The sequence below is a fragment of the Musca domestica genome, unplaced genomic scaffold, assembly GCF_030504385.1.
Source record: "Musca domestica strain aabys unplaced genomic scaffold, Musca_domestica.polishedcontigs.V.1.1 9, whole genome shotgun sequence".
NCBI classification, from domain to species: Eukaryota; Metazoa; Arthropoda; class Insecta; order Diptera; family Muscidae; genus Musca; species Musca domestica.
This window is the reverse complement of record NW_026712435.1, coordinates 10,724,936-10,750,937: the sequence shown is the minus strand read 5'-3', so window position 1 is coordinate 10,750,937 and position 26,002 is coordinate 10,724,936. Positions and strand designations below refer to the sequence as shown.

General features: G+C 36.3%; 2 protein-coding genes across 2 annotated transcripts in view; both read right to left on the bottom strand.

The window, feature by feature from the left end:
* Positions 1-10,914, bottom strand: part of LOC101887765 (serine protease nudel) — a 30,384-nt gene extending 19,470 nt beyond the window's left edge. The window contains exons 1-5 of the mRNA XM_011296869.3: positions 10,439-10,914; positions 5,685-5,822; positions 3,524-5,626; positions 1,921-2,401; positions 1,171-1,855 (exon numbers count right to left, since the gene is read on the bottom strand). Of these exons, the coding sequence (XP_011295171.1) occupies positions 1,171-1,855; positions 1,921-2,401; positions 3,524-5,626; positions 5,685-5,822; positions 10,439-10,469 (3,438 nt within the window). The 5' untranslated portion in view covers positions 10,470-10,914. The remainder of the gene's footprint in view (positions 1-1,170; positions 1,856-1,920; positions 2,402-3,523; positions 5,627-5,684; positions 5,823-10,438) is intronic.
* A 7,832-nt stretch (positions 10,915-18,746) lies between these two features.
* Positions 18,747-23,511, bottom strand: LOC101887927 (innexin inx5). The gene is made up of 3 exons (XM_005190065.4): positions 23,014-23,511; positions 19,829-19,990; positions 18,747-19,769 (listed from the first exon to the last, which is right to left on the bottom strand). The coding sequence occupies exons 1-3, from the start codon at positions 23,336-23,338 to the stop codon at positions 19,111-19,113; spliced, it is 1,146 nt and encodes a 381-aa protein (XP_005190122.1). The 5' UTR covers positions 23,339-23,511; the 3' UTR covers positions 18,747-19,110.
* Positions 23,512-26,002: the final 2,491 nt, after the last annotated feature.

Below are 26,002 nucleotides of genomic sequence, written 5' to 3'. Positions count from 1 at the left end.
TCCAGCCAAATATAAAGAAGCCACACTATCACGCATAAATTTCATCACGAATAACTTTTTTTGTGGAAAGTTCTCACCAAAATGCTTTTGAACGCTTGAACGCTTGCAAAAGGAGCTATGTGGATCTAACTCGCTTCATTTTCTATGTTACAACACACAAAAACATACTACCATGAGGGGCACAGTTATATGTGGGCTATACGATATTGCGGACCTATATTCTATCTAGAAAATTCTCTTCTAGGGGGTAAAGTACTCAGAAGGAACCCATTGTGTGGATTTTAAGCCAATTCCATAAAAAATGCTAAAATCATTAAAATACCGAATATCGAGGGTACCCTTACATGTGCGCTATACGATATCGCGGACCCATATAGACAATTCTCTTTCAGTGGATAAAGTACTCACAAAGAACTCCTTTTATAGAATTTCAGACAATTCCATTGAAAAATTTGGCTAAAATCATTAAAATACCGAATATTGGGGGATACCGTTATAAGGGAGCTATACGATATCGCGGAGCTATATTGACCATTCTCTTTCACAAAGAACTTATTGTGCAGAATTTCAGACAACTTCATTAACAAATGTGGCACAAATTATCAAAATACCGAATATCGGGGGGTACCGTTATATTAAGGGGGTATACGATATCATGGATCGATATAGCCCATCTTCGAACTTGACCTGCCTGCAGACAAACGACAGACCTGTGCAAAATTTTAGCTTCCTATCTTAATTCGTTTTGACTGTAGCGATTTTAAAACAGGCGGACGGACAGACGGGGCTAAATCGTCTTAGAATTTTACGCTGATTAAGAATATATATACTTTGTTCGGTCTAAAATTATTATTTCGATGAGTTACAAACGGAATGACGAACTTAATATACAATCCAATCTATGTATGGTGGAGGGTATACAAATACAGATCGCATATTAGCTGTACACTACTCTCGTTTGAAAGTGTATTGATCCATTTGTCTAAAGACCACCGGTACTTCCACACAAATTTCGAAAATTCTAATTTGAGGTCCAAATAAAATATGATAACAAAGATGAAACATAGAACAAAACAAGAAGAAATTAAATTAACATTTTCTCCATATAACGCCCAATATGGGCGAATATCTAAAAGTTCGATAAAACATCTTAACCTCACTTCCACTTACCATATGATGTGTCACATCATTGACAATAATACTGCAATCCATTTCATCACGACCGTTTAAGCAATTCCGGAAGCCATCGCATTTCTCCAACAGACTATAACACATCGACACCATGGAACGATTATTCATTTCGAATTCATGTGGGTTGTCGTAACAGGAATACATAAACTCGTCGCATCCGAAACAGCCTCTCTCGTCTTCACCCATCGGACAGTCGGGATAGCCATCGCAAATGCGATCATCGGGCATTCTCTGGCGACAAGTGCAGGCAGCCTCATCACTGCCATCGCTACACTGAACCATGCCATTGCACCACTCGCTTTCCATGATGCACTCATTGCCTCCATAGCATGCAATCTGTCCCGATATCACACATTTGAAGTGGTCTTCGTGGCCCAAATGATCGGGCAGATCAGCATAGGACGCGTATATAATGTCCGAGGACAAGCTACTGTTTGCCTGATGAGTGCGCATTTTGAAGTTGGCATTTGAGAAGCCCATGGCACTGACGGTATTCGCTGGTCCACTGACGCCACCAACAACGCCGCCCTGACCCCCAACATTACCATGATTGTTGACATAAGTGCAAAATAGTTGTTTTTGTTGGTGACTTTGTTGTTGTTGCTGCTGCTGTTTTTGGGGTGAGGCGTTTTTCGAGAATATATTTGGAATATTACTTTGTGCTCTGAAAATAAAAGTACGAGCATTAATTTCCCTCGACAATTTCACTCTTCCACCTGAAATTCTTACCCTCCCGCTGTACCCGCCGAATGACCAAAGAAATTACCAGTTGTTCCAAAATTTTGTGGCACAAAGAATATACCACCAGGTCCTCCAGCCCCTCCACCCACACTCCCGCCAGGATTTGATCCAGCAAAACCGCCAGCCATGCCAAAAAATGATGGTGTCCACAGAGGCACCTGGTTTACCATTCGCACATTGGCCGGCGATACATAGAAGCATATGGGTATGGAGGGCATTCCGAAATTAGGATTAAACATAAATTGGGCGGATGCCTTCATAGTCTCACCGGTAACGGGAAAACCACCAACCGGTCCACGGCTAGTAAATTGTACCGATGATGGCGTATATGTTTCCGGTTCAGCTTCCGGTTTTGGTTGCTGTGGCTGTTGTTGTTGCTGCTGTTGCTGTTGTTGTCCACTAGCTGAGGCTCCTTTGTCACGCATTCTCTTTGCCATGCGCTCGCATAGACTCATAAATTGGTTATCAGCTAAAATTAAGAAAAACAAGTAAAAAACATTTATTTCGGACGAACCGAACTTTTAATACCCTCCAGCTTTGGGTAAAGAAAACATTTTTATATAAAAGCATCTGAATTCACACGTGTTCCACTTTAAACTACAAATAACAGTAAGAACCATAAAGTGGATGAGGCCGTTATGTGGGTGCCATACCAAAACGGTACTTCAATCATTGTCATCTACCAAATCTTCGTAAATACCAAATTTCGTGGGTAAATGTGACTAAGATTATCAAAATTCCGAGTATCGGTGGGTATCGTTACCCATTTGAACCACAAATACCAATTTTTAGGCAAAACCGTGGAAAAGTGTGGCAAAAATCATAAAAAGACCAAATATCTGGAGGATTATGTGGGTGCTATACGAAAACGTGGACCTATACATACTATGTTCCGCCACAGCAGCTAGAACCCATTACGAACTACAAATACCAGTTTTTGGATAAATCCGTGGAAATATGTTGCAAAAATCATCAAAACACCGACTATCGGGAGGTACCGTTATATGGGGGCTATACCAAAACAAGAACCCATGTTATCATGTTTCGCCACCTGAGCTTGAACCCATTTCGAACTACAAATACCAATTTTTAGACAAATCAGTGGAAAATATGGCAAAAAAACGTCAAAATACCGAATATCGGGAGTTACAGTTATATGGGAGCTATACAAAGACGTGGACCTATACATACAATGTTTCGCCACCGATGCTAGAACCCATTATAACCTACAAATACTAATCTTTGGACAAATCCTCAAAAAATAGGAGAGAATCATCAAAATACCGAATATCTCGAAGTACTGTTATAGGGGGGCTATACCAAAACGTAGACCGATATATCTCATTTTCAATACCACCTATCCTAGACACAATACAAATTGTTGTGCGAAATGTCAAATAACGTGGGCTGTATCGTGATTTCAATAGACAGACAGACGAACATCGACTTAGAATTTTATGTTGATTATGGATATATATACTTTATGCGATCTACGACGAATATACCCCCTTTTCAAGGTGCAGGTGGATATTTTCTCTTAACCCGTCTAAAGCGAATTCCTACATACAATCCAAAAGCGGTTAACACCTACCTGCAAAATTATTCGGATTAACTGGATTTATTTTCGGACCAAATTTCGAGACACTCTTGTAATCCATCTCTCCGAATGTATCCAAAATATCGTCATGATTTCCCATAACGGCCGCCTGCTGAAATCTCTTTTCCCACTCCAAGTGTTCCAAGGCATCCATGTTGGTGGCATTGTACGATTCGGTTGTTAGCACAGCGAGTGTCCTATCCGTAGTGACCTGAACTGATTTTGTCGATGTCAGCGAATGTCGTTCTAATGTCTCCAACATGTTCTCCAAACTACTGGGATTATCCAATGGATGTTCTTCCTCTTCGCCGAAGGAACGCTGGGCATTTTCTTCAGAATTTAGAATGCAGAGATTTTCCTCATTCGACGATTTTTCCATGGTGGAATTACAGACTCGAGCCGAGGTTTGGTTACTCGATTTGTCTTCGATCTGTTTTGGTGGGGACATTGTGGATGATTTATTCTCACCACTATTGGCATCACTGTCAATAATCCAACTAAATTTAATCGGCTTAGGCTTGGTCGGGTACTGCAGAGTTGTTGTATTTGTTGGTATATCGGTGGTCGTCATTTCGCCATTGGTCGTACTCTCATGAGTTGTCTCATCGGGAATTTCTTCTCCATCAATAATCCATTCAAATTGCAGTTTACGTTCTTTGTCGTCCGGACTAGTTGGCTCTGGTGTGGATGTAAAATTGGTCGACAATGTTGTGGTATTCTCTGAGGCCGGAGTATTCGTTATTGTGATCGATGGTGCCTCTGTTGAAATGGAAGTTACACTGAAACTGGTTTCCTCGGTGGTACTTGGTGTTGAGATAAGCACCTCCGTGGTCAATGGCACCATTGCCGTGGTAGTGGCCTCCGTAACCCGGACATCCTCAAAATGATCATCGGTTATAATAAAATTCTCCGAACTGTCTTGAAAATCTAGGATCCAACTGATTTGTTGAGATTTTTCTGCTCTTGGCGTTGTACTGGGAGCATCTGTTTCTGGATCTATACCTTGTGGAGTTGTTGCAGTGGTTTGCAGATCCGTTTGGGTGGCATTCAATAGTCCATCGGCAGCAAGCGTAATTTTGCCCGAAACACCAGTGACCATATTCCAAGTTTCAGTATCTGTGGAATTGTCGGTAGAGACAGTTGTGGTAACTTCTTCACCTGTGACAGTCGACAAATTTGACATTGTAGTAGTCGCGTGAGTCGGAGGAGCTGTTACCAACTCTGGCAAGAGAGCAAATTCCCCCTCATCCTGTGACACATCATCGAACCCATCCAAAATCCAGCTAATCTGTACTGGTTCAATTTTCGTCATTTTGTTAGTGGTGTTCTCCTCGGTTGGTGAGACAGTGGTGGAGCCGGTCGTTGTCGTCTCTGTGACAACACTGGTTTCCGTTGTTGATGGTCGAACAATCATTGTTGATGTATGCCTGCCCTCTGTGGTCTCCCAACCCTCGCTCTCCTTGGATCCATTACTATCCGACGATAATTGCATCAATTGTTCGCTGTCCTTAAAGATGGCTTTCATTTTCTCCATTTTCTCATTGATCTCCTTGGCTAAGTTGTACATCTTCATGAAGGCCACCATGCAATCGTTGCTGGCCTGAGATTCTTTTTTGCAGCGTCTGTATTCCGTTTCCAGTTTGTTGATGGCAAGTTTGGTGCGTTTATTACGTACCTTGGCATAGAGGCTTTTCAGATCCAATGATTCCTGTTGTACTCTGATCGGATCCAGACTATAAAGTTCAGGTGGAACTTTGATGTTTTCGATGCTATCAACATTAACATTTTCCACATAATCATTGGTCAAATCTATATCCATGTCATTGAGTTCACCTGGAAATTTCATGGGACTATTTACGTCGATGTCGCGACCATCATCGCGTTTATGCCTCCGAAAATGTAAACGCTTATGCTGTATATGCAGTTTGGAATATTTAGCCGAACCTATTAATTGCACATTTTTGTAATTCCGGTATGCTACTTCTCTCCCCCTTATGTCCTTCAACTGTGGTTCAGATGTTAATTTTAAGACGGTACTAGAGGGGTTTATACTTTGTTCATGTCTTACATTCAATGCCATTATTTCCTTAAGTTTGTCTAAGGGTCAGGAAGCGAAATTCGAATTAAATGTTAATCAAATGTCAATTGTACATACCCATCCTTTCCAAGACAATGCCATGGTAGACAATCGATGTCAACAAAATCAAAAGAACAATAACCGACAATGCAAATATTTTTGTCATTATCAGGCGATTCCATTTTCGGTGCGGTCGGGGTTTTGAAGTTTCTGCATCTAAATTTGAAATGAAATGATTTATTATATATTGCTACGAATTTAATTTTTTTAATTTTGTTTTAGTTAGTTTTCCGTTCATTTCAATTGTAAATTCATTTAGCAGTCATTTATTTTTAAATCGAATAACGTGGACAACAATTTCTGTGAAGAATTCTCTACATTCCGTCTGGTATTGTTTGTCAATATTTTTCATGTTGGTGAAAGAGAGAAAACAATAAATAATGTCACATATATATAGTTCTATCTCTTTCACACACTCACTCACTCGTATTTATGATATTACTGTTCCCTTTGCTGTTTACATGCATTGTTTGGGTATGTGTTTTGTCGAATAGGCGTGGCTGCCATTTCATGTTGTAGAACATCCTGAACGGAGATGCCATATATGAATGTTATGAATACGGAAGTCAGTTATTTCAGTTCAGTAGGGGATAAGTTAAACCAGAATTACGTAACAATATTACCAAAATTGACCATATTAAGGCAAAACTCGAAATTAAACAACTGTAGGCGGATGCAACCTGAAGTGAAGTAGATTTACAGGGTTGTTCAAGAAGATGTGTAATTTTTCTAAGTGTGATCGACTTCTGCCAATTTTGTGTATGTATGTTTTGTTTTGAAAAATGAAAACAAGATATTTTTAAAATTTTTTGATCGGAAGACACGTATAATTTGGCTCGCGCATTAAATCTTATAACCAGTTTAGCCATGAAATTGAGAGATTGAAAAAAGGGAAAATCATTTTAAAAACCAGTAAAGAAAGTCCTAAAGTCGGGCGGGGCCGACTTTATGATACCCTACACCACTTTGCTAATTTACCAGAGCTCCACATAACAATTAAAAGTTTTTATGGGAGAATTCAATCACACACGCTATGATTATAATTATAATTTAAAGTTCAAAGGACTGAATATGCCGAAGCATTTGTATCTTTTAAATTCGGACTTGTATTGCCCATTTGGTGCAAAATTAATTTGATATCAGATGAAGATATATATGGGAGCTATATCCAAATCGGAACCGATCTCGAAAAAATTTGGCAAAGATATTTCTGAGCTGTATTTGATATATTTCCCTGAATATCGTTGTTACGGAGTGCATATTATGGCTGTGGGTAACAAATATAACAAATCGGATGAACAATGTATATGGGGGCTATAGCTATATCTGAACTGATCTTCACCAAATTTGGCATACTATCTTCTAGACTCAGTTCGGTCGTATGTGCCAAACTCCATCCCATTTGGGCAAATATATGACGTTTGGTGCACAATAAAAGGTAAATCGGACGACGTTATATATGGGGAATATATCCAAATCTGAACCGATCTCGATAAAATTTAGCAAAGGTATTTCTGAGCTGCATTTGATATATTTCCCCAAATATTGTTGTTGCAGAGTGCATATTACGGCTGAATCGGATGAACAATATATATGGAAGCTATAGCTATATCTGACCCGATTTCGATCAAATGTGGCATACTTATTTTCAGGCATAATTTGGTTGTATGTGCAAAATTCCATACTATTCGGGCTGATATTACACGTTTGGTGCACAATAAACGGCAAATCAGACGAAGATATATATGGGAGCTATATCTAAATTTTTACCGATTATATCCAATTAGGGTTCGTCCTTGGGCCAAACAAATGTTGTTTGGAAAATTTCATCTCAATCGAATAATAAATGTGACCTGCATTTTGTTCACAAGAATACATGAACAACAGACGGACGGACGGCAGACGGACTGACATGCATAAATCAATTCAGAAAGTGATTCTATGGAGATCCTTAAAAGTATCTATGGGTCTGTCTCGCTTCCTTCTCCACGTTACAAACAAATGCACAAAGACATAATACCCTTACCACTATGTGGTGTAGGGTATAATGAGGAAAATATGAAAAAAAATATTTTGAATGAGTCTGACAGGAAGCGGGTATAGCCTCAGGGTTGTATTTCTGTAATTTTACGAAGCTGTTCTACCTCCTTATTGTACTATGGCTGGACCTACGCCATTGCTAACCATTAAAAGAAGTCTTATATTCGACGGGCCGACTTAATGATACCCTACACCACTTTGCATATTTAATAGAGAGTAGAGCTTCACATAACAAATAAAAGTTTCTGTGGGGAATTTGTGAGAATTAAATCATAAATTAACTTGAATTGTGATAAAGATATGTATATGCCGGTGTTGGCATGTTTGTTTGGGATACATATATATGTATATAATCTGAAATGATCTCGATAAAATTTAGCAAAAGTATTTCTGAGTTGTATCTGATATATTTCCCCAAATATCGTTGTTACAGAGTGCATAATACGGCTGCGAAGGACAAAAATAACAAATCGTATGAACAATATATATGGATGATACAGATATATCTAAACCGATTTCGATCAAATTAACCGATTTCGATCAAATCTAAACCAAATACCTCGGTACCATCCTAGACCAGAAACTAAGCTGGAAGAAGAACATCGAGGAGCGAGCGAAGAAAGGCTTAATTGCACTTTATTCCTGCAAAAACTTCATAGGCTGGGTCTCAAGCCTCACATAAATAAATTGCTATATGAGTCTGTCGTCTGACCAATTCTAACCTATGGGGGCCTTGTTTGGTGGCACTCCTTAGGGAAAACCACCTTCAGTAAAAGCGTTGATAAAGTCCAAAGAGTTGAATCGCTACTAATTACAGGCGCGTTTAGGAGCACACCGCAATCCGCACTAGACACCCTACTCAATTTAAAACCGTTACGTTTATCTGCTAGGTGTGCCCTGCGACTCAATGAACTGGGGCAATGGTGGAGTCAGCCCTTTGGACACTCCGTCATTCTCGAGTATGTGGGAAGCATAGTAAATCAGGCTATAGCTAGCAATTATATACCACCTAGGCGCAGTTTTGAACTGCTTGACATACATATACCTAACAGAGACATCTCCACTTTTTAACGGTACAGTTGTCTATACTGATGGAGCTGAGGGTCTACTGTGAAATTCTAAGTATCCAACGATCCTTCAAACTAAACAAAAACTGTAGCTTTTTTCAGGCAGACATCTTTGCTGTCAAGAAGGCCATAGAGCTGCTAACGAATAGAATCAATGAAATGGACGGACCGGTGACTATATATGTCGATAGTCAAGCGGCCCTGAAGATTCTAAATTCATTTACAATCAAATCTATGGCAGTTCTGGAATGCAGGAATTCTCTAGAAAAGGTTAAATCGTTTGTCAAACTCTGTTCGGTCCCTGGGCACTGCAACATATCTGACAATGAATCGGCTGATGAAGTGGCCAGACGCGGATCTGAGTCAGTAGATCTGGAGATTGAGAGCTCTGTGAAGCCACCCTTATTTCACTTCTTCCAAGTACTGCATAAGCATTATCTTGGGAAATTTCAACGGAGCTGGCTAACTGGAAATGGAATGTAATGTCTCCAAAAATGATTTGGCCGGTGAACTCCAAAAGGAGATCAAGGTCACTCATATCCATGACGAGGCAGGACTTGAAGCTTGTGATAGGCCTAATTACAGGGCACTGCAACATAAAGTCCATGACATCCAAATGGGAGGGGGGGTGACGACACTGAATACGGCAGGCTTTGTCAGGACGAGGAAGAAACTGAGATGGTGGAGCACTTACTCTGCCACTGCCCAACTCTTATAGGTGTGAGACAGAGGCCAATGAGTAAGCAAATTCTGCCAGACTTGTCCCCCCTCTCCGACATCGAGCCCGCAGTCATTCTTCAGTTGGCCAGAAGACTATAATGGCTAAGGACGACACGTTGATATACCGTGGATGCAAACCTACTAACTTCCCTACCCTTTATTTAGATTCTCACTTCTTCACTATTCGCTATTCATTTAGTTTTCTTCTCTCAATTCTGTTCTCCTCTCTTCTTAATTAGGATGAACACAATGGACCAAAAGGCCTCCGAGTGGAGTGGTTGTTTATACAACCGCGCATCCTTTAACATAACCTAACCTACACTTCCACAAACCAAGGCAAGAGCCACATCGTTCACCTCACACACAAATATCGTCTGCGTTGTCCGCCAAGAAGCTTGTTAAATTATTTTAAACATCCAATAGTAGATTTATACATTTTTTTTTTTTTATTTTTTTTTTTTTTTTTTTAATATATTTCATTTTATTTATTAAAATAATTTTTAATTTTAAAAACTGGAAGATACATTTTTGAATATTTTGTCTTATATTGAGTTCACTGTTGGCTTAAAAATTTAGTTATATTTCTTGTTCTTTTTTTTTTTTGTAATTTTAAATTCATAATACATGTTCACTTTTTTCATCATTTAAAACTTATTTAATTATTCGAATGACTTTCAATTCGTTTTATAAATTTATAAAACAAATTTTTTATTATGCTTTGAGGTCATTTATATCCTTCTTGTGAATTTTTGATTGCATGTTGATATGATATTTCATTTATATTTAAGATTTCGATTCAAAACAAATATTTTTTTTATTATTGGAATAGTACTGCTTTTTTCTTTCTTTGTATAGAACAGATAATAATTTTTTCTTGAATCATAATTTTGTTTGAATCATGATTTTGATTCAATTTTTTTTCAATTCACTGATATGAATATTTACCATCACTTAATATTTTTAGCTTAATAGTCATAATTTAAAAATGTTTATTATCCTTTTTGCGACACCTTATTTCTTTTTAATTCGAATGGCACTGAAGCGTTTTTTTTTTTCAAAAATATTGTATTTTCGTTTTTTTTAATGCATGTATCCTCTTCGATGTGTGTTTTCGATATTTCTTTTTAATTCGTTGTTTTTATGTCAGGATCGAATTTCACTTTCTACACACTGCCACTATTTATTATTATGTTGTATTTAACACTTTATTAATCCAAATCCAATTCACTGTCTGCCAGCCTGGCTGGTATAATCCAATATGCTTGAAGAAATTTGTTCACCGCCACGACAATATTAAGAAATCCGTAGAAGATACTTCCGTTCCCGTAACACCACGCAACCAAACTGAACCTGTTGACGGACATTGTCTCCACTTATGAAGCATTTCAAAAGTGGGACGTCGCTGCATTCAACACCTCCCCCATTTCCCGCTTCCGGCATTTCGCATGCAATGACCCGCCAACTAGCCATAAGGGAATGAAAGACCTAAATAATACTGCAAACGAATATGCTGCGCTCGCTGGTTTTGTTCGTCTTTTCAATTGCCATCAGCTTTTTTTCTGAACGGTATTAATGAAAATGGATAAAAGGTAAATATACTTGGACAATTCTTCAGTTTTGCTTAGATCAACATTGAAGACTGGAAACTAAAACTCCACATTGCAAAAACAAAACGTAGCAATTTTGTTGTTGTGGAACAAAATTTCAAGACTAAGGTAAGTAATGTTTGTCAAAAACGGCCAATCTAAATAGTTGCAGCTCAAAGTAAAATTAAAAAAAAAAAAAAACAAAAACAAAAAATCCAAATATTTTTAGCAAACATTGCCAGCCAACGATTGTTTTATTATTAATGGACTAAATTTTCATAATTGTGCGTATTTGTTATTTTTAGTTCAATGAACTCATTTTTTTTTTCTTTTTTGAGTGGATGGCTCTTGGGCAAAGTTGAAATGTTGAAACAAGCACAGACTCCAAACTGACAATGGATCAAAGTAAAGCAAAGCCCTTTTATATTTTATTGGATTGTAAAAATGTTTACCAATTTATCCAAAATATGTCTTAAATTTACCTAAGACAAATTTACGGCAGTTATTTTTTTTTTCGAACGCCTCACATTCCCACTCCTGCCGACCGAGGGGGCGACCTCCCTTTACGGAGGGATCGCGTACACATCGTGATCCGCATCATAATGGGAATTCAGTAGGAAATTGAAAACCAGCTACAGAATCTAATTCATCAGCTAGTTTGTCAAATAATAAAACATGTATGTTAATTGTTTAAAAATAAAATTATTCTAGATTTAAGAACTTCTAAACTCATACAAAAATATACATTACAATACACAGAATTAAAGTCAACACACATTTTACTAAGAGGTTCGCCCATTGAATAATTCGTGCGGTGAAAATCTGTATATAATAATTGGTAGTATCTACTAGATCTAAACGGATCATTAATTATAATTAGATTAGATTAGGAAATCTGAAGGTATATTACCATTTAATATTTTTAGTACAAACATGGAGTTCAACATAATACGTCTGCTTTTAAGTGTAGGCAATCTAATTAATTTTAGCCTGCTAGCATAAGAAGGCAAAACAAAATCACTATTCCAATGTAAACCTCGTAAGGCAAATAGCAGACATTGTTTTTGCACGGATTCTTTTTTATTTGAGTATATTGCATATTGAGGATCCCATACAACAGAACCATATTCCAATATAGGTCTAACAAGAGACGTAAATAACTGTTTTGTTATATATGGATCAGCAAATTCTTTGGCCCACCGTTTAACAAAACCTAAAACACCATTTGCTTTATTTACCATTGTTATTATATGGCTATTAAAATTTAATTTTGGATCCATCAAGAGGCCTAGATCGACAAATGAATCTACAGTTGATAATGAATGGCCGTCAATATTATATTGTAATATCAGAGAAGAAGATCTGGAGAAGCACATATGCTTACATTTGTTTAAATTTAAATCCATACAATTTAACCTGCACCATTCAAAAAGGCTATCTAAATCGTTTTGAAGTAAACTGGCTCGTTTATCACAATTATGGGAAATGAATAATTTAACATCATCTGCGTACATTAACAATTTCGAGTAATTTATGGAATTAGGTAAATCGTTGATAAATAAAAGAAAGAGGACCGGTCCAAGGTGACTTCCTTGCGAAACACCCGATGGAACGTTAATCGTTTTGGATAGATATCCTTCAAACAAAACTAGTTGTGATCTATCTTGTAAGTAAGATGATATCCATTTGACTAAGTTTGTGTTGAAACCCATATAATTTAATTTATATATTAAGAGTTCATGGTTGACCCTATCAAAAGTTTTCAATTTTCAATATTTCAGTATAAATTGTATCAGTTTGTTTACGCTGAACAAATCCTTTTATTACTGTTGACGTAAATTATATAAGATTTGTTGTAGTTGAAAGACCACTACGAAAACCAGTATAGATTGAATTTTCTGTGAAATTGCTGCAGTAATTAATTTTTCAAACAATTTTGGTATGGCACTTAATTTTGCAATTCCTCTATAATTTGACACATTAGTAAGACTACCAGACTTATGTAAAGGTATAATATAAGATTTTTTCCAGAAAGTAGGAAAGTGACCAAATTTAAGTGAATAATTAAACAATATAGTTAACGGAAGTGCTAATGTTTCTGAACAATATTTAAGAATTATATTAGATATGCCATCCGGTCCTGGACATTTAATCGATTTTAAACTACGCAGACTATTGGACACACCCTGACGTTGTAGAAAAGGCATACAAATTTGATCAGCCTGTGATAACTTATAAGGATACGAATCTTTAATTTGGCAAGATGTACTGGAATAGGTTGTGGCAAAAAAAAATCTGCGAAACATTCAGCAATATCTGTGCCTGTGACAAATTCTTTATTGTTATATTTCAATACTGAGGGCTTTGAGGAAACTTTTCGTTTTAGATTAACAAAATCATAAAAAGATTTAGGATTGGATTTAAAATTATTTTTAATCTTGTCTAGGTAAAGATTATACAATCTACGAGACTCTAAAGTATATTTAGATCTAGCAACAGAGTAATTAGTGTAGTCTATTGTTAAGCCTGATTTTTTATATTTACGAAAAAGCTTATTTTTAGAGTTTTTTAAACTTGATAACTCAGAGGTTATCCATGGATATTTATTTGAATTTTTAACTCTAGTGGTTGGAACACATTCCAGTTTAAATCTATTTAAAATATCATAAAATTTATCAATTACATATTCTAAATCTTTATGGCTGTTACACAGGCACACAGAAGCCCAATTTACGGAGGAAATGAGGGTATTAAATTTTCGAAAATTAGTTTTTTTTTGTAATTAAGGACAGTTTTAAATGAGTCGGACTGACTTTCTTCAATTACATAACTGTGAGTCATGGAGATATATAAAGTTGGATGGTATATATCTTCAGGAGTGGTTATTGGAGGAATTTGTTCGAATTGGTCACCTTTGGAACGAATAATGGCCAATGAAATCGTCATACGCTGCCCGAATGTTGCTCTGCGGTATTTTGGCCCGTTCCCGACGAAGCGCTTGCTTGAGGTGATCAACACTTTGGTATTTTTTATTGCCAACCTCGCTTTCCAAAGTACTCCAGACACAATAGTCCAACGGATTGGTATCCGGGGATTTTGGTGGCCATTGTGCGCTGGAAATGAAGCGAGGAACCTCGTTTTGTAAACATTCGTGGATGGCGTGTGCTGAGTGCGATGGTGCTGAATCCTGTTGGAATGTCCAAGGTCTGCGGACAAAATGTTTGCGTGCCCAAGGCTTTATTACACCCTCCAGAATATTTTCGAGATAATATTCGGCATTTATTCTGATGCCACGGTCGATTAATACGAGCGGAGAGCGACCATCGGCTGTTATGGCGGCCCACACCATCACCATGGCCGACGCTTGAGTTCTGGTGCCAACCGAAGGTGCACTTTTTTAGCTAACCTCTGTGGCAAGTATACACGATCCTTTTATTTGTTTACAAACTGCTGGACAACGAATGTTTTCTCATCGGAGAAAACCAAATTCGGCAGTTCACCACTTTCGGCCAAGCGAAGCAGCTCTTTTGAGTCTATTTTCTTTCTGTTGCGGTGTAAGTTCTTGTAATTTCAATGACTTTACCACATTTAAATGTTGAAGTGCTCTAACGATAATCACTTGTGGTTTTCCAGCCAAATATAAAGAAATCACACTATCACGCTTGAATTCCATCACGAATAACTTTTTTCTGGAAAATTCTCACCAAAATGCTTTTGTACGCTTGTAAACAATATAATGAGCTGTCACTGGAATAATATTAACAGCTGTGGGACGACTGGTTTAGAAATGACAGCAGTTTGAATTTGGTTGCAGTTTTTTTTATCTAACCCTGTATATGCTCTCTGGCGTGCTGATAGGCATTCGAAACAATTTCACACAAAAATCTAATGGTCATCTAAAATTTAGGACTTCTGCCCTATCGTTAGGTCTCTCCACATGCAAAATTTCGTATCGATTGGTTTCAATTGTGACCGACTGCAATGTCTGGAAAATTCAAATTTGTTTGGTCCATTTAAACTAATAATGTACATGTTCAAAAACAATAGGCTTTAATTCTGTACCTAATCCTACCCCCTTGTAAAATTTCATGAAAATCGAACGATAATTGCGACCTGTATATAATACCCTCAAAACATAGTGTTGGAGGGTGTACAAAATTGCAAAACTTACAATTCAAAATTGTAAGTCAAATTGAAAAAATGCTATAAAAGCTATGGCTAAAATAGAAAAAATGTAACAAAAATATTCCATTTTTATTATCATATTTTTACGCGATTTTCTTAGATTTTATCCCTTTCTGGCATAATGCCATTTCGAATTGCTGACAAATATGAAAATCAGTCCAGCGGTTCTTGAGTTATAAGCAGAATAACTAAGATCTATTGATTTTACCTATGTAGGGATCGCGTATACATCATGATCCGCGCATTGGCTATCAACATCACTGTAATGGTCAGAAGTGACCTTTTATTGTATTTGTGATATTCGCGCTTTAGTGGAAGTTTTCGTATCTGTTGACGTAAAAGTTATGGTTTATATTCGCCCTTATTACGGCTGGCGTAGTCGTTTCGAAATTTGCAAGTAGACGCGTCGTAACAACTAATTGGTATTATGTGTGTCGTATGCGAGAAATTACAACTCTGTATGAAATTCTGTTTCAATTTTCGTACCACAAGACGCGTTCTAATTCGACAAACACCGCAAAATTAGTCGATAGAGATTTTGTTGTCGACAACACAAAAAAATTTTTCCAAATTGACATTACAAAAGAATAATATACGGAACAACTCTAGTTTAATAAAAACTCTTCGATTTTTTCGAAAAATTTTCCAGAGGTAGGTATTTTAACCCTGATCCCGGGAAACTATCAAGACCCCGCCTGACACCCGGATCCACTTACCCGATATAGACAATATGGGTACCGATTGAAAGCTTATGGAAATACCTAAACAAGTGGTAATGGTTCGGAAGTTATAGTCAAATTATCGATTTTTTGGACCCGGATTTTTATGAAACCCCCAAAAAGTCAAAAAAGGGCCCATAATGGAGTTCAACAAAATTGTTTCCAAATTATAGCTGACACTCTTACCTTTCCAAAATGCTACAATTTGTGCTAATACCTTTTTCGGGTCCAGAGATATGGCTCTTTCCATCCGCATAACCTTCCGCATAGCCTTCGGCCGGGGCTTGGGATTTTCTCCTCTGAGTATGTCCCACACCGGCTAACGCAAACCAAAGATTTCTGAATTTGATGCTTACGCTAAATATACCTTTTTTATTGAAAACATAGTTTTAATCCCCCAAGAAAAAAACATTTTTCCGGTATCAGGGTAAAAAAATTTCGAAAAAATTGAAGAGTTTTTACTAAACTAGAGTTAAGCCAATTTGGCTAGAGTTAACAGCAATGGCTTGAAAAAATTAATATCAAGGAAGAATGGAACAAAATTGGTGCAAAACTCAATATCCTAGGACCGCCGGTTCGAACAGGCGAGGCCTAGAAGAAAGTCTGGGCCGACTACAAATTCAAATTGAGGAAGAAGCTAGTTCATAACAAGGCAGAATGTCGTGCTACAGGTGGAGGGCCCTTCAAGCAGTTCATTTTAAGCGACACGGAGGAAGCAGCATCACGCTTGTTACAATTAGAAACAATTGTAAATGCAGGGAACCAAGCAATTTGAATTCAACAGCGTCCAACACTTGGTGAACTGGAGACTGAGGAGGAACTGTTTGAAGGGTTTGAATTTAGTGAAGACAAAGAAAACCACAATTCCTGCACACTGACTCCTCCAAGCGTAAACAGACTACACCGAAATATGCAACAGAAGCAGGTTGTGGTCATCCAGTATATCTGTACGCTTCCCTCTGTAAGCACAAATAACCGGCATTATTTTTCGTCTCACGTTAAAATCATTTTAAATATACACATCTTCATCCTCAGCTAAAAAATTGCCAGGACTCAACATATTTCAATATTTAATTAAACAAATAATCGTTTTACTTCAACCATTTCAACTGACGCTTTTATTTCTTTTAAACGGTAAAAATCAAAAAATGTTCATTATTACAGAGCACCCTGCTTTTTCATATCTATTACAAAAAAGACGTTGTCGAAAATTGTACATTATACCAAAAATTTCTAGTTACGACAACACCTACGACAACGTCTACGACACTTGAACGCCTACAACGCCAACCATAATAAGTTTGATTACTTGCTAAATATTGTCCGATGACCGTACAAATTGGCAAGCTTCTGCCCTGCCCTTTTTTTCGGTTCACTTCAATCCCAAAAACAATAGGCTTCTATTCTGACCCAAAGCCCACCTCCAATTTCAATTTCGTGAGGATCGGGGCATAATTGCGACCTGAAGCGTGATTACAAATTAACATGGACAGACGGATAGATCGACTCAGCTGGGCGAGATAGGAAAATGCATACATAGTTTCCTATGTTATTGGTCCCCATATTTCGATTATAATTTTTGACCCAAACAAACTTATAATACCCCCCATTATATAAAAATTAAATAACTATTTAACATAGCAATAATCGAGTTTTGTTATTTAAAATATTGTGTTCTGTGAATCACTTTTTCAATTGCAATGGTTTAGCAATACGAAAGATAAATTTTATATTAGAATAAGTTAAAAAGCAGTAAGTTCGGCCGGGCAGAACTTTTAATACCCTCCACCATTTGCAACGAATTTGGAAATTTTCAAAAAATAAAATCCTTAAAATATTCTGTTAAAATTTTAAAAATACCGAATATAGCCGTTATATTGGGGTCTATACGACGTGGACATACATAGGCATTGTTTGTCATACGGCATTACCATATTGAAATTCGAAACTTGAAATAAGCGGTGAATAATGTAGCTAAAATCATCAAAATATCGTATATAAGGAGGTGCCGTTAAATTTGAGCTGTGCGAAGACCTGGACCAGCATAGACAGTTTTCGGTCACAGGCTGTAGCATCCATTACGAACTTCAAATACCACATTTCAAACAATTTCGGTGGGTATTGTACCTAAAATCGTCAAAATACCGAATATGGGGAGGTACTGATATATGGGGCCTATACGAAGACCTGAACCTGCACAGACAATTTTCTGTCACAGACTGTAGTATTCATTACGAACTTCAAATACCAATTTTCAAAAAATTCCGGTGAATAATGTCGCTAAAATCATCAAAATACCGAATATAGAGAGGTACCGTTATATGGGAGCTATACCAGGACGTGGACCTCCACAGACAATTTTCTATCTTAGGGTGTAGTATCCATTTGGAACTTTAAATACCAAATTTGAAACAATTCCGGTGAATAATGTCCCTAAAATCATCAAAATACCGAATATAGGGAGGTACCGTTATATGGGGGCTATATGAAAACGTGGACCTACATGGCCCATTTTTTTCCTACTGGAAAAATAAACACGTGTGCAAAATTTTAGCCATCTATCTCCATTCATTCGAAATATAGCGTGATTACAACAGACAGACAGACGGACATCGCTAAATCGACTTAGAATTTTACGCTGATCAAGAATATATATACTTTGTTGGGTCTGACATGAGTATTTCGAGGAGTTACAAACGGAATGACAAAGTTAATATACCCTCCATAGTATGGTGGAAGGTATAAAAAGGTAAATAAAATACATTTTTCTTTTTATTCATTCAACAAAAACAAATATATTAAAATTAAATGGCAGTAATTCAATTCAATTGTAGATTATCTTATCAAGTATAATATGTGTGTTTAATTCAAAGCAAAGTTTTTATGGTATTTCATTCACATTTAATGTAACCTTAAATGGTAAAAAGTCTTTTTTAATACGCACAGAACGCGTAATTGTTAAATAGAGTCCAATAAATCTATTCTCTAAAGTCTACTTTAATCCAACAAAAAAAGTATTTAACAAAACTAAGTGTATTTTACAAGTTTTTACAAATATCTGAATAGATCAATTCATCAATTGTTTAAATGAAAAATAAATGCAATATATTCAATTGAAATTTCCAAATTAAATGGCCAAGTCCATTGACTTTTTAGGATTGTATTTCTCATAAATATCCTGCATTAGGTCACGAAACAAAACTGGATTAATGTTTCGGCTAACTTTGAATAAAACAAACCAGTCACCAAAAGAAAAGTCACTTAGAGCATTCCTTATACACGCTCGTGGCATTGATCGAGTTCGAGAATATATCAACTGCATACGAAAGGCTGGGTTGTATATCATTACGTAGCGATAAATCAAGTTCACGCCGCTCATTATACACATTATCATGAACCAACACCATAAAAATGCAAATATTTTCTCATTCAGTATGTTCAAGGGTAAAATACATAGTACGTCCCATGTGTTCATTGACCCAGACGGGCCGTATGTTCCCAAATGACATTTGGCTATTTTGGGGAAAACTTGAGAAGTCATGACATTCCATCTATTCCAATCGTAGTGTGGTATTGCGGACAGGGCTTTTACATACTTTGCCCAGAATCCATTCAAGAAAATATCCAACACCAGCATGTTGACAACACTGATGGTGAAATTCAATGTTTCACAAAATATATATCGAGCCACATAACAAAAGTGCACGTCCTTATAGTCTGCTGTAAAGTATCTAAGCAACATTTTCTTCTTCAAATTATAGACTTCGTCGGGTAGTATTGCATTTCCTAGAACAAAAAAAAAAAACAATGAGTGTGAAGAATATTATGCATTGTTCAAGACTTACCGATTTCCGAGCATAGTTCCTTTAATCGCTGTCCCTCCCATACTTTCCATAAAAATGATGGAAAATAAAATATCAATGATTGAAGTAGCAATACCATTATAACCCATTGATAATAGCGTAGATATACACGTTCCGTCTGATCAGGTTTCTCGGGTCCAACGCCTTAAAATGAAAAGGAAAACATTATTTTATGTAGTTTAGTTTAATTAAGGCATGGTTTTGATTTTTTTTTTTTTTTTGGAGATAAAATTTAATTGCAAATACAAGGCATGAAATCACGCATATCATTATTACACCAAAAGATGAAAATACACCTGAAAGCTGATTTAGTTCAGCGGCACCTTTGCAATTTACATCCTGGTGGTCTTTAATTCTTTCTCCAAAATTTCGATTGTTCATGCATAAAGTATATCGAAATATGTATATATATGTATATATATTTTTTTTCCTATGTAAAGATATAATCTTTTAAAATTTAGAATACATTTTCTATATCTGCAATTTTGGAGAGGGTGACCAATTTATAAGCTTTATATCCTAGCTGTAACTAATCATTATTTTAACTTTGAATTGAAAAAATATGACTACACAAAAAATGTTTTCATTAAACATTACAAGCGGAATGAAAAATTTTACCTTATTAAATTCTGGCTCATGTGTTGAAACCTTTTATAGCTTTTACTGACAAGAATAACATGGCACATTTGTACCTCTTATAAAGCAATATTGTAACTCGTTGTAAAATGAGATTATCTGAAGTGGGTTTGCTGATGGAGCTACGAACTACAATTTGGAATATACATTAGTATACTCTGTTCCAGTAGTTGTAAAGAATCGCTGATTTGTTTCGCAGATCTGAAGACAATCGGCCTCTTACATCACATTTTATAAGAGTTGTAAATATTCAAAATTTGACCCTTTGTGGGGGAGGTACTTGATAGAGTGGACCGATATTGTCCATATTAACACCTGACCTAGCACTGACGCAAATATTAGGACTTGCAAAGTTGGGGCAAAATCGGATTATCGTTTCTCTTTCTGTGCAGAAAATATATTTTTTAGAAAATTTGGGAGGAGGTGCCAGAAGGAGTGCACTGATATTGCCCATCTCCGAACTCGATCTAAGTTTGAAAAAATTATTACGATATACCAAGTTTGGACCAAATGGGATACTCCCTTCGAGAGTTATTGTGGGCACCAGGGGATTGGAACTTCTGAATTGGCTAAAATATTACTTCTCATTAATTAAGTCATTTCATGAAAAAATATATCATATAAAAAATAAGTATGTAATATAGTGACATTTTGTCAGTAAACGACACCAAATGCTATTTCCTTGAGTCGGCATAGTGATTTTTGTAACAACGTTACTTAAATTTAACGTAGCGTACACAAATATTCAATTTCCCAACTATGGTAAAATGTTTCGAAAGTCTGTATTACCCAAATACGCCAGTAACAAATCTTAAATCAGACCAAAACCGCATAAGATACCTAAATTCAGTCTTTTCTGCGGTGTAAGTACCTTCGAAAAACCCCATAATTATGTGAGGGCTAAATTTAGAGATCGTCTGTTTGACAGAAGAAGAAAACATCTGGTCTTTCCAGAACTGCAAGAATGTAAAAGTTTTTACTTCGACAACTGATCTTCCTTTAATGATATAGAATCAATAAAACAAAACCAAGTTCGTCCGAACTTATATCAAAATACCAAATAAAGGGTAATATCTTCAAAATACCAAATTAAGGGTGGTACCGTTGCATAAACCTGCAACCGTGATATTATTGTCTCGTCGTTTCAACAACAGATGACTGCTGCCTACGAAATTTGTGGACCGGTTTCTTGGATGATTAGATTAGACGTGATCAACGTGTATTAACCAATAACTATTAACTGCTACATCCTTCATCTTGCGTTGTTGTTTCTGTAAAAATATCAATAACAGACAGTATCCATTTCATTATGTGATTCCGGGCCTAACCGAACTTGTCTTGAAACCGAATTTTCGTGTCCGTCCCCCCATGAAAAAATACTTCCTGGGATCTGGGTAAAAATAACTATCTCTGGAAAAAATTAAAAAAAATCAGAGTTTTTACTAAACTAGAATTAGGAAAAAGATTTTCATGTAGGTACGAATTAAAAACAAGTAAAAATGCTGTAAGTTCGGCCGAGCCGATTTTTGAATACCCTCCGCCGTTTGGAACGATTTTGGCAATTTTCAAAAAATAAAATGCGTTAAAAATGCTGTTAAAATCTTAAAACTACCGAATGCAGCCGTTGTATTAGGGTCATTATGACGACGTGGACCTGCATAGGCAACTTTTGTTATAAACCATTTCAGTACTCAAATGCGAAGCTTATCATCATCAAAATACAGAATATCGGAAGGTACCGTTATATGGGGGCTAGACGAAGACGTAGACCGGCACAGACAATTTTCTGTCATTGTTTGTAGTACCCATTACAAAGTTCAAATACCAAATTTGAAACATTTCCGGTGAATAATATCACTTAAATCACCAAAATACCGAAAAAAGGGAGGTACCATTTGAGTAAAAATTTTCAATCTACTTAATTTCGTTCGGAAGCTAGAGTGATTTCCACAGACGGACGGACATTGCTAAATCAAAATAGAATTTTAGGCTGATCAAGTATATATATATATATACTTTGTGGGGTCTAAAATGTATATTTCGAGGTATTACAAACGGAATGACAAACTTAATATACCCTCCATACTATGGTGGAGGGTATAAAAATTCGGTGAATAATGAAGCTAAAATCATCAAAATACCGAATATAGGGAGATACCGTTACATTGGGGCTATACGAAGACGTGGAGCTGCACAGACAATTTTCTGTCACAGGCTGTAGTATGCATTACGAACTTGAAACACAAAATTTGAAACAATTCTGGTGAATAATGTCGCATAAAACACCAAAATACCAAAAAAAGAGAGGTATGATTATAAAAAAGAGAGGTATATACCACAATACTTGACCCATTTTCAATACACCCTCCATACTATGGTAGAAGGTATGAAAATAGAACATACAACCTATCGCCGTGTGGTAAGATTTGTTAACAGCAACATGAGAATTTCCGAGATAGTATAATGGTTCACATCTCTTCTTATCGACCACTATCACAAATTGATGTAAGGGACATAAGTTAATAACATACCTTCCGCAATTCGGACAGCAATTTCTCGCTTCTCATCGTATGTACTATTCGAATAATATGCCAACTGCAATTGTTTATATTTCCAATCCGTGTACTCCAGTACAAATGTTCCCATCGTCCAGCAATAGGAATTCACATAGTCCATATATTTCGCATCACTTATGCACATAATAGGATCGCCAAAATACTGTTTGGCCGACAGAAGGAAGGAACATGTCAAGAGTATGACCACCGTACACTTGGAATGAAGAGTAAAGATCACATCATAGATGCGAACCGACTTGAATTGCAAGTATTTTGACAATGGCTTGACGACATCATACATTGTGCCCCTGTATGCTTGCGAAAACAATTCAAATAAATTCTTATGAATATCCAAACGATGCTGAAGTCACTTAAAATGAACACAAAGAGATCCTTTCGGCAGGAAACGATAGAATTTTCAACGTGTTATCGGCTGTTATGTTTTGTCCTTAGCTCACAAACAAAATTAAAATAATAACGGTACTTTGTTAGTGATTGCATGTCATTTGATATTGATGGCTCCTTCAACTTAGACGGACAGTTCGACGCTTGCCAAAACAATATCAAGTTTACATCAAGTTCGACTAAAATACATGTAATGCTAGGAACACAATTGGAGCGAACGACGAATTTTTTCGCGGCGTATGTTCGTCGTCAAAAATAAAACACATATGTGTATATGGAAGTGCACACAATCACGGCACCGGCGAAAATTTCGTCGGTCGCCGCGAACTCAATTAGCTTTATTTCTATTTCATACGCCGGCGACCGGCGAACAAAACAGTACAAGGTGGCCATACTTGTACGAATTTTATGTGTTTTAGTAAATAAAGTTACTTTTTACTTTAAAATTTGTTATGGTCACTCTACTATCTGTTACTCGTATAAAAAAACATAATTAATTTGTTTATTTATTTGTGTACTTGCGCCTGAGTGAAGATGGATATCAGTGAATTTATAATAGAGAAGATGGACATAAGTGAAATTATAATAGAGAACGTAAAGAATTATGTGTTCTTGTATAATTCATTGTAGTCAACAAATGAGCAAAAAGTAAACAACTTCATCAGCTGTTTTATAATTTCGTCGGTATTGTGTTCCATACGACGAATTTTCGCGGCTCATTTTGTCGCCGCGTAGGGCGAAATTCGTCGTTCGCTCCAATTGTGTTCCTAGCATAAAAAATGTATGGAACAGCTTAGTTAATTTTTTAAGATTTAAATTAATATTTTGCGTTTTAATTTTATCGTTTTGTAAAAACAAACACTAATAAAATAATTTTTGAAATAGGAAAATGTTTTTATTCATTTACAATTTACAGCGTCATCTAAAGGCCAACGTACTCAGTCGACGTTTTTCACCACTCAAGTAAAACACATGTATTTACATGCATGCATGTATGAAAGTTACCCAAATTCGTCGAGTGTACGAAATTTCAAAGTTGAACAATTTCAGAATTGACAAATCCTTTTGTTGTGTTTGGAAAATATAAATGAATTATGCAAAATATGTAAATTGGTAAATTATCTGTTTTTACAACGCTAATAGTTCGTATAATTTTGGCGATGGTAGAAGAATGCAGGTAGATGCATCGACACAGTTGCTGGGAGAATGAACTGTCACTGATTTTAAATTTGAAAACGTTGAATGAAAAATTATTGAAATTGTTAAAAGTTGTTGAATAATGAATATAATAACAATCTCCGATTTGCGTCGTATAAGTCGTATATAACACATAAAAACCTACTTAATGTTGACAAAACATTTTAATTTTTTTGACATATAAATATTGCCAAGCGTTAATGCATTTACCCATGACATATTTACAGAAGGTAGAACAAAGCTACCCCCAAAATACAATTTTTTTCTCTTGGTGCCATTATTCTTTCAAAACATATACCCCATGGCAGAAGAATACAGGTAGATGCATCAATGCTTGGGAACATTGATATGTCAACAATTTTTAAATGTTTCTTCAAAACTAAATAGATTTTTATATGTTTTTTTGTTATACTACGTCATTCTGAGGTTGTTATAATAAGCGTTTTTCAACAATTTTTTTTAAATAATTTTTCATTCAACATTTTCAATTCCAAAATAGGTTTGACAGTTCATTGTCTCAGCAGCTCAGAAAAAGAATAATTTGAATTTATTTAAAATTTGGTTGCAAAACAAATGCAAATTTTCGACGTAAATGGGTAACAAATTGTACAATTTCTAATAAAACTATATTGTCCTACTCTTTTAGCTACAATCTTGTGGATTACCACACACTGGCTCAATAAGAAAGGTTGCTTAAAAGCAATGGTACATGCATACTTAGGGTATCGTACCAACCTCGTCTTGACGGCGTAACCAATTACCGATTCCAAAAAAAAAGGTTGCTTAACTTCAAAGAAACTAAGAAAATACAACTCTGTACTGGAGCCTTATTATGTCAAATAGTCTTTTTAAACATGAAACAATTGGTTTTGTTTATTTTTATACCCTCCACCTTGGAAAGGAGGGTATATTAACTTTGTCATTCCGTTTGTAACATCCTTAAATATTCGTCGTAGACCCCATAAAGTATATATATTCATAATCAGCATAAAATTCTAAGTCGATTTAACGATGTCCGTCTGTCTGTCTGTCCGTCTGTCTGTCTGTCTGTCTGTTGAAATCACGATACAGCCCACATTATTTGACGTAGAGCGCCAAAATTTAGCAGAGCAATTGGTATTGTGTCTAGGATGGTTGGTATTGAAAATGAGATATATCGGTCCACGTTCTGGTATAGTCCCCATATAACGGTACCTCCCGATATTCGGTATTTTGATGATTTATGCCACATTATTTAACGGATTTGTCTGAAAATTGGTATTTGTAGGTCATAACGGGTCCCTGTACGTGTGGCAAAACATAGCATGTATAGGTCCACGTTTTGGTATAGCCTTCATATAATGGTACCTCCCGATATTCGATA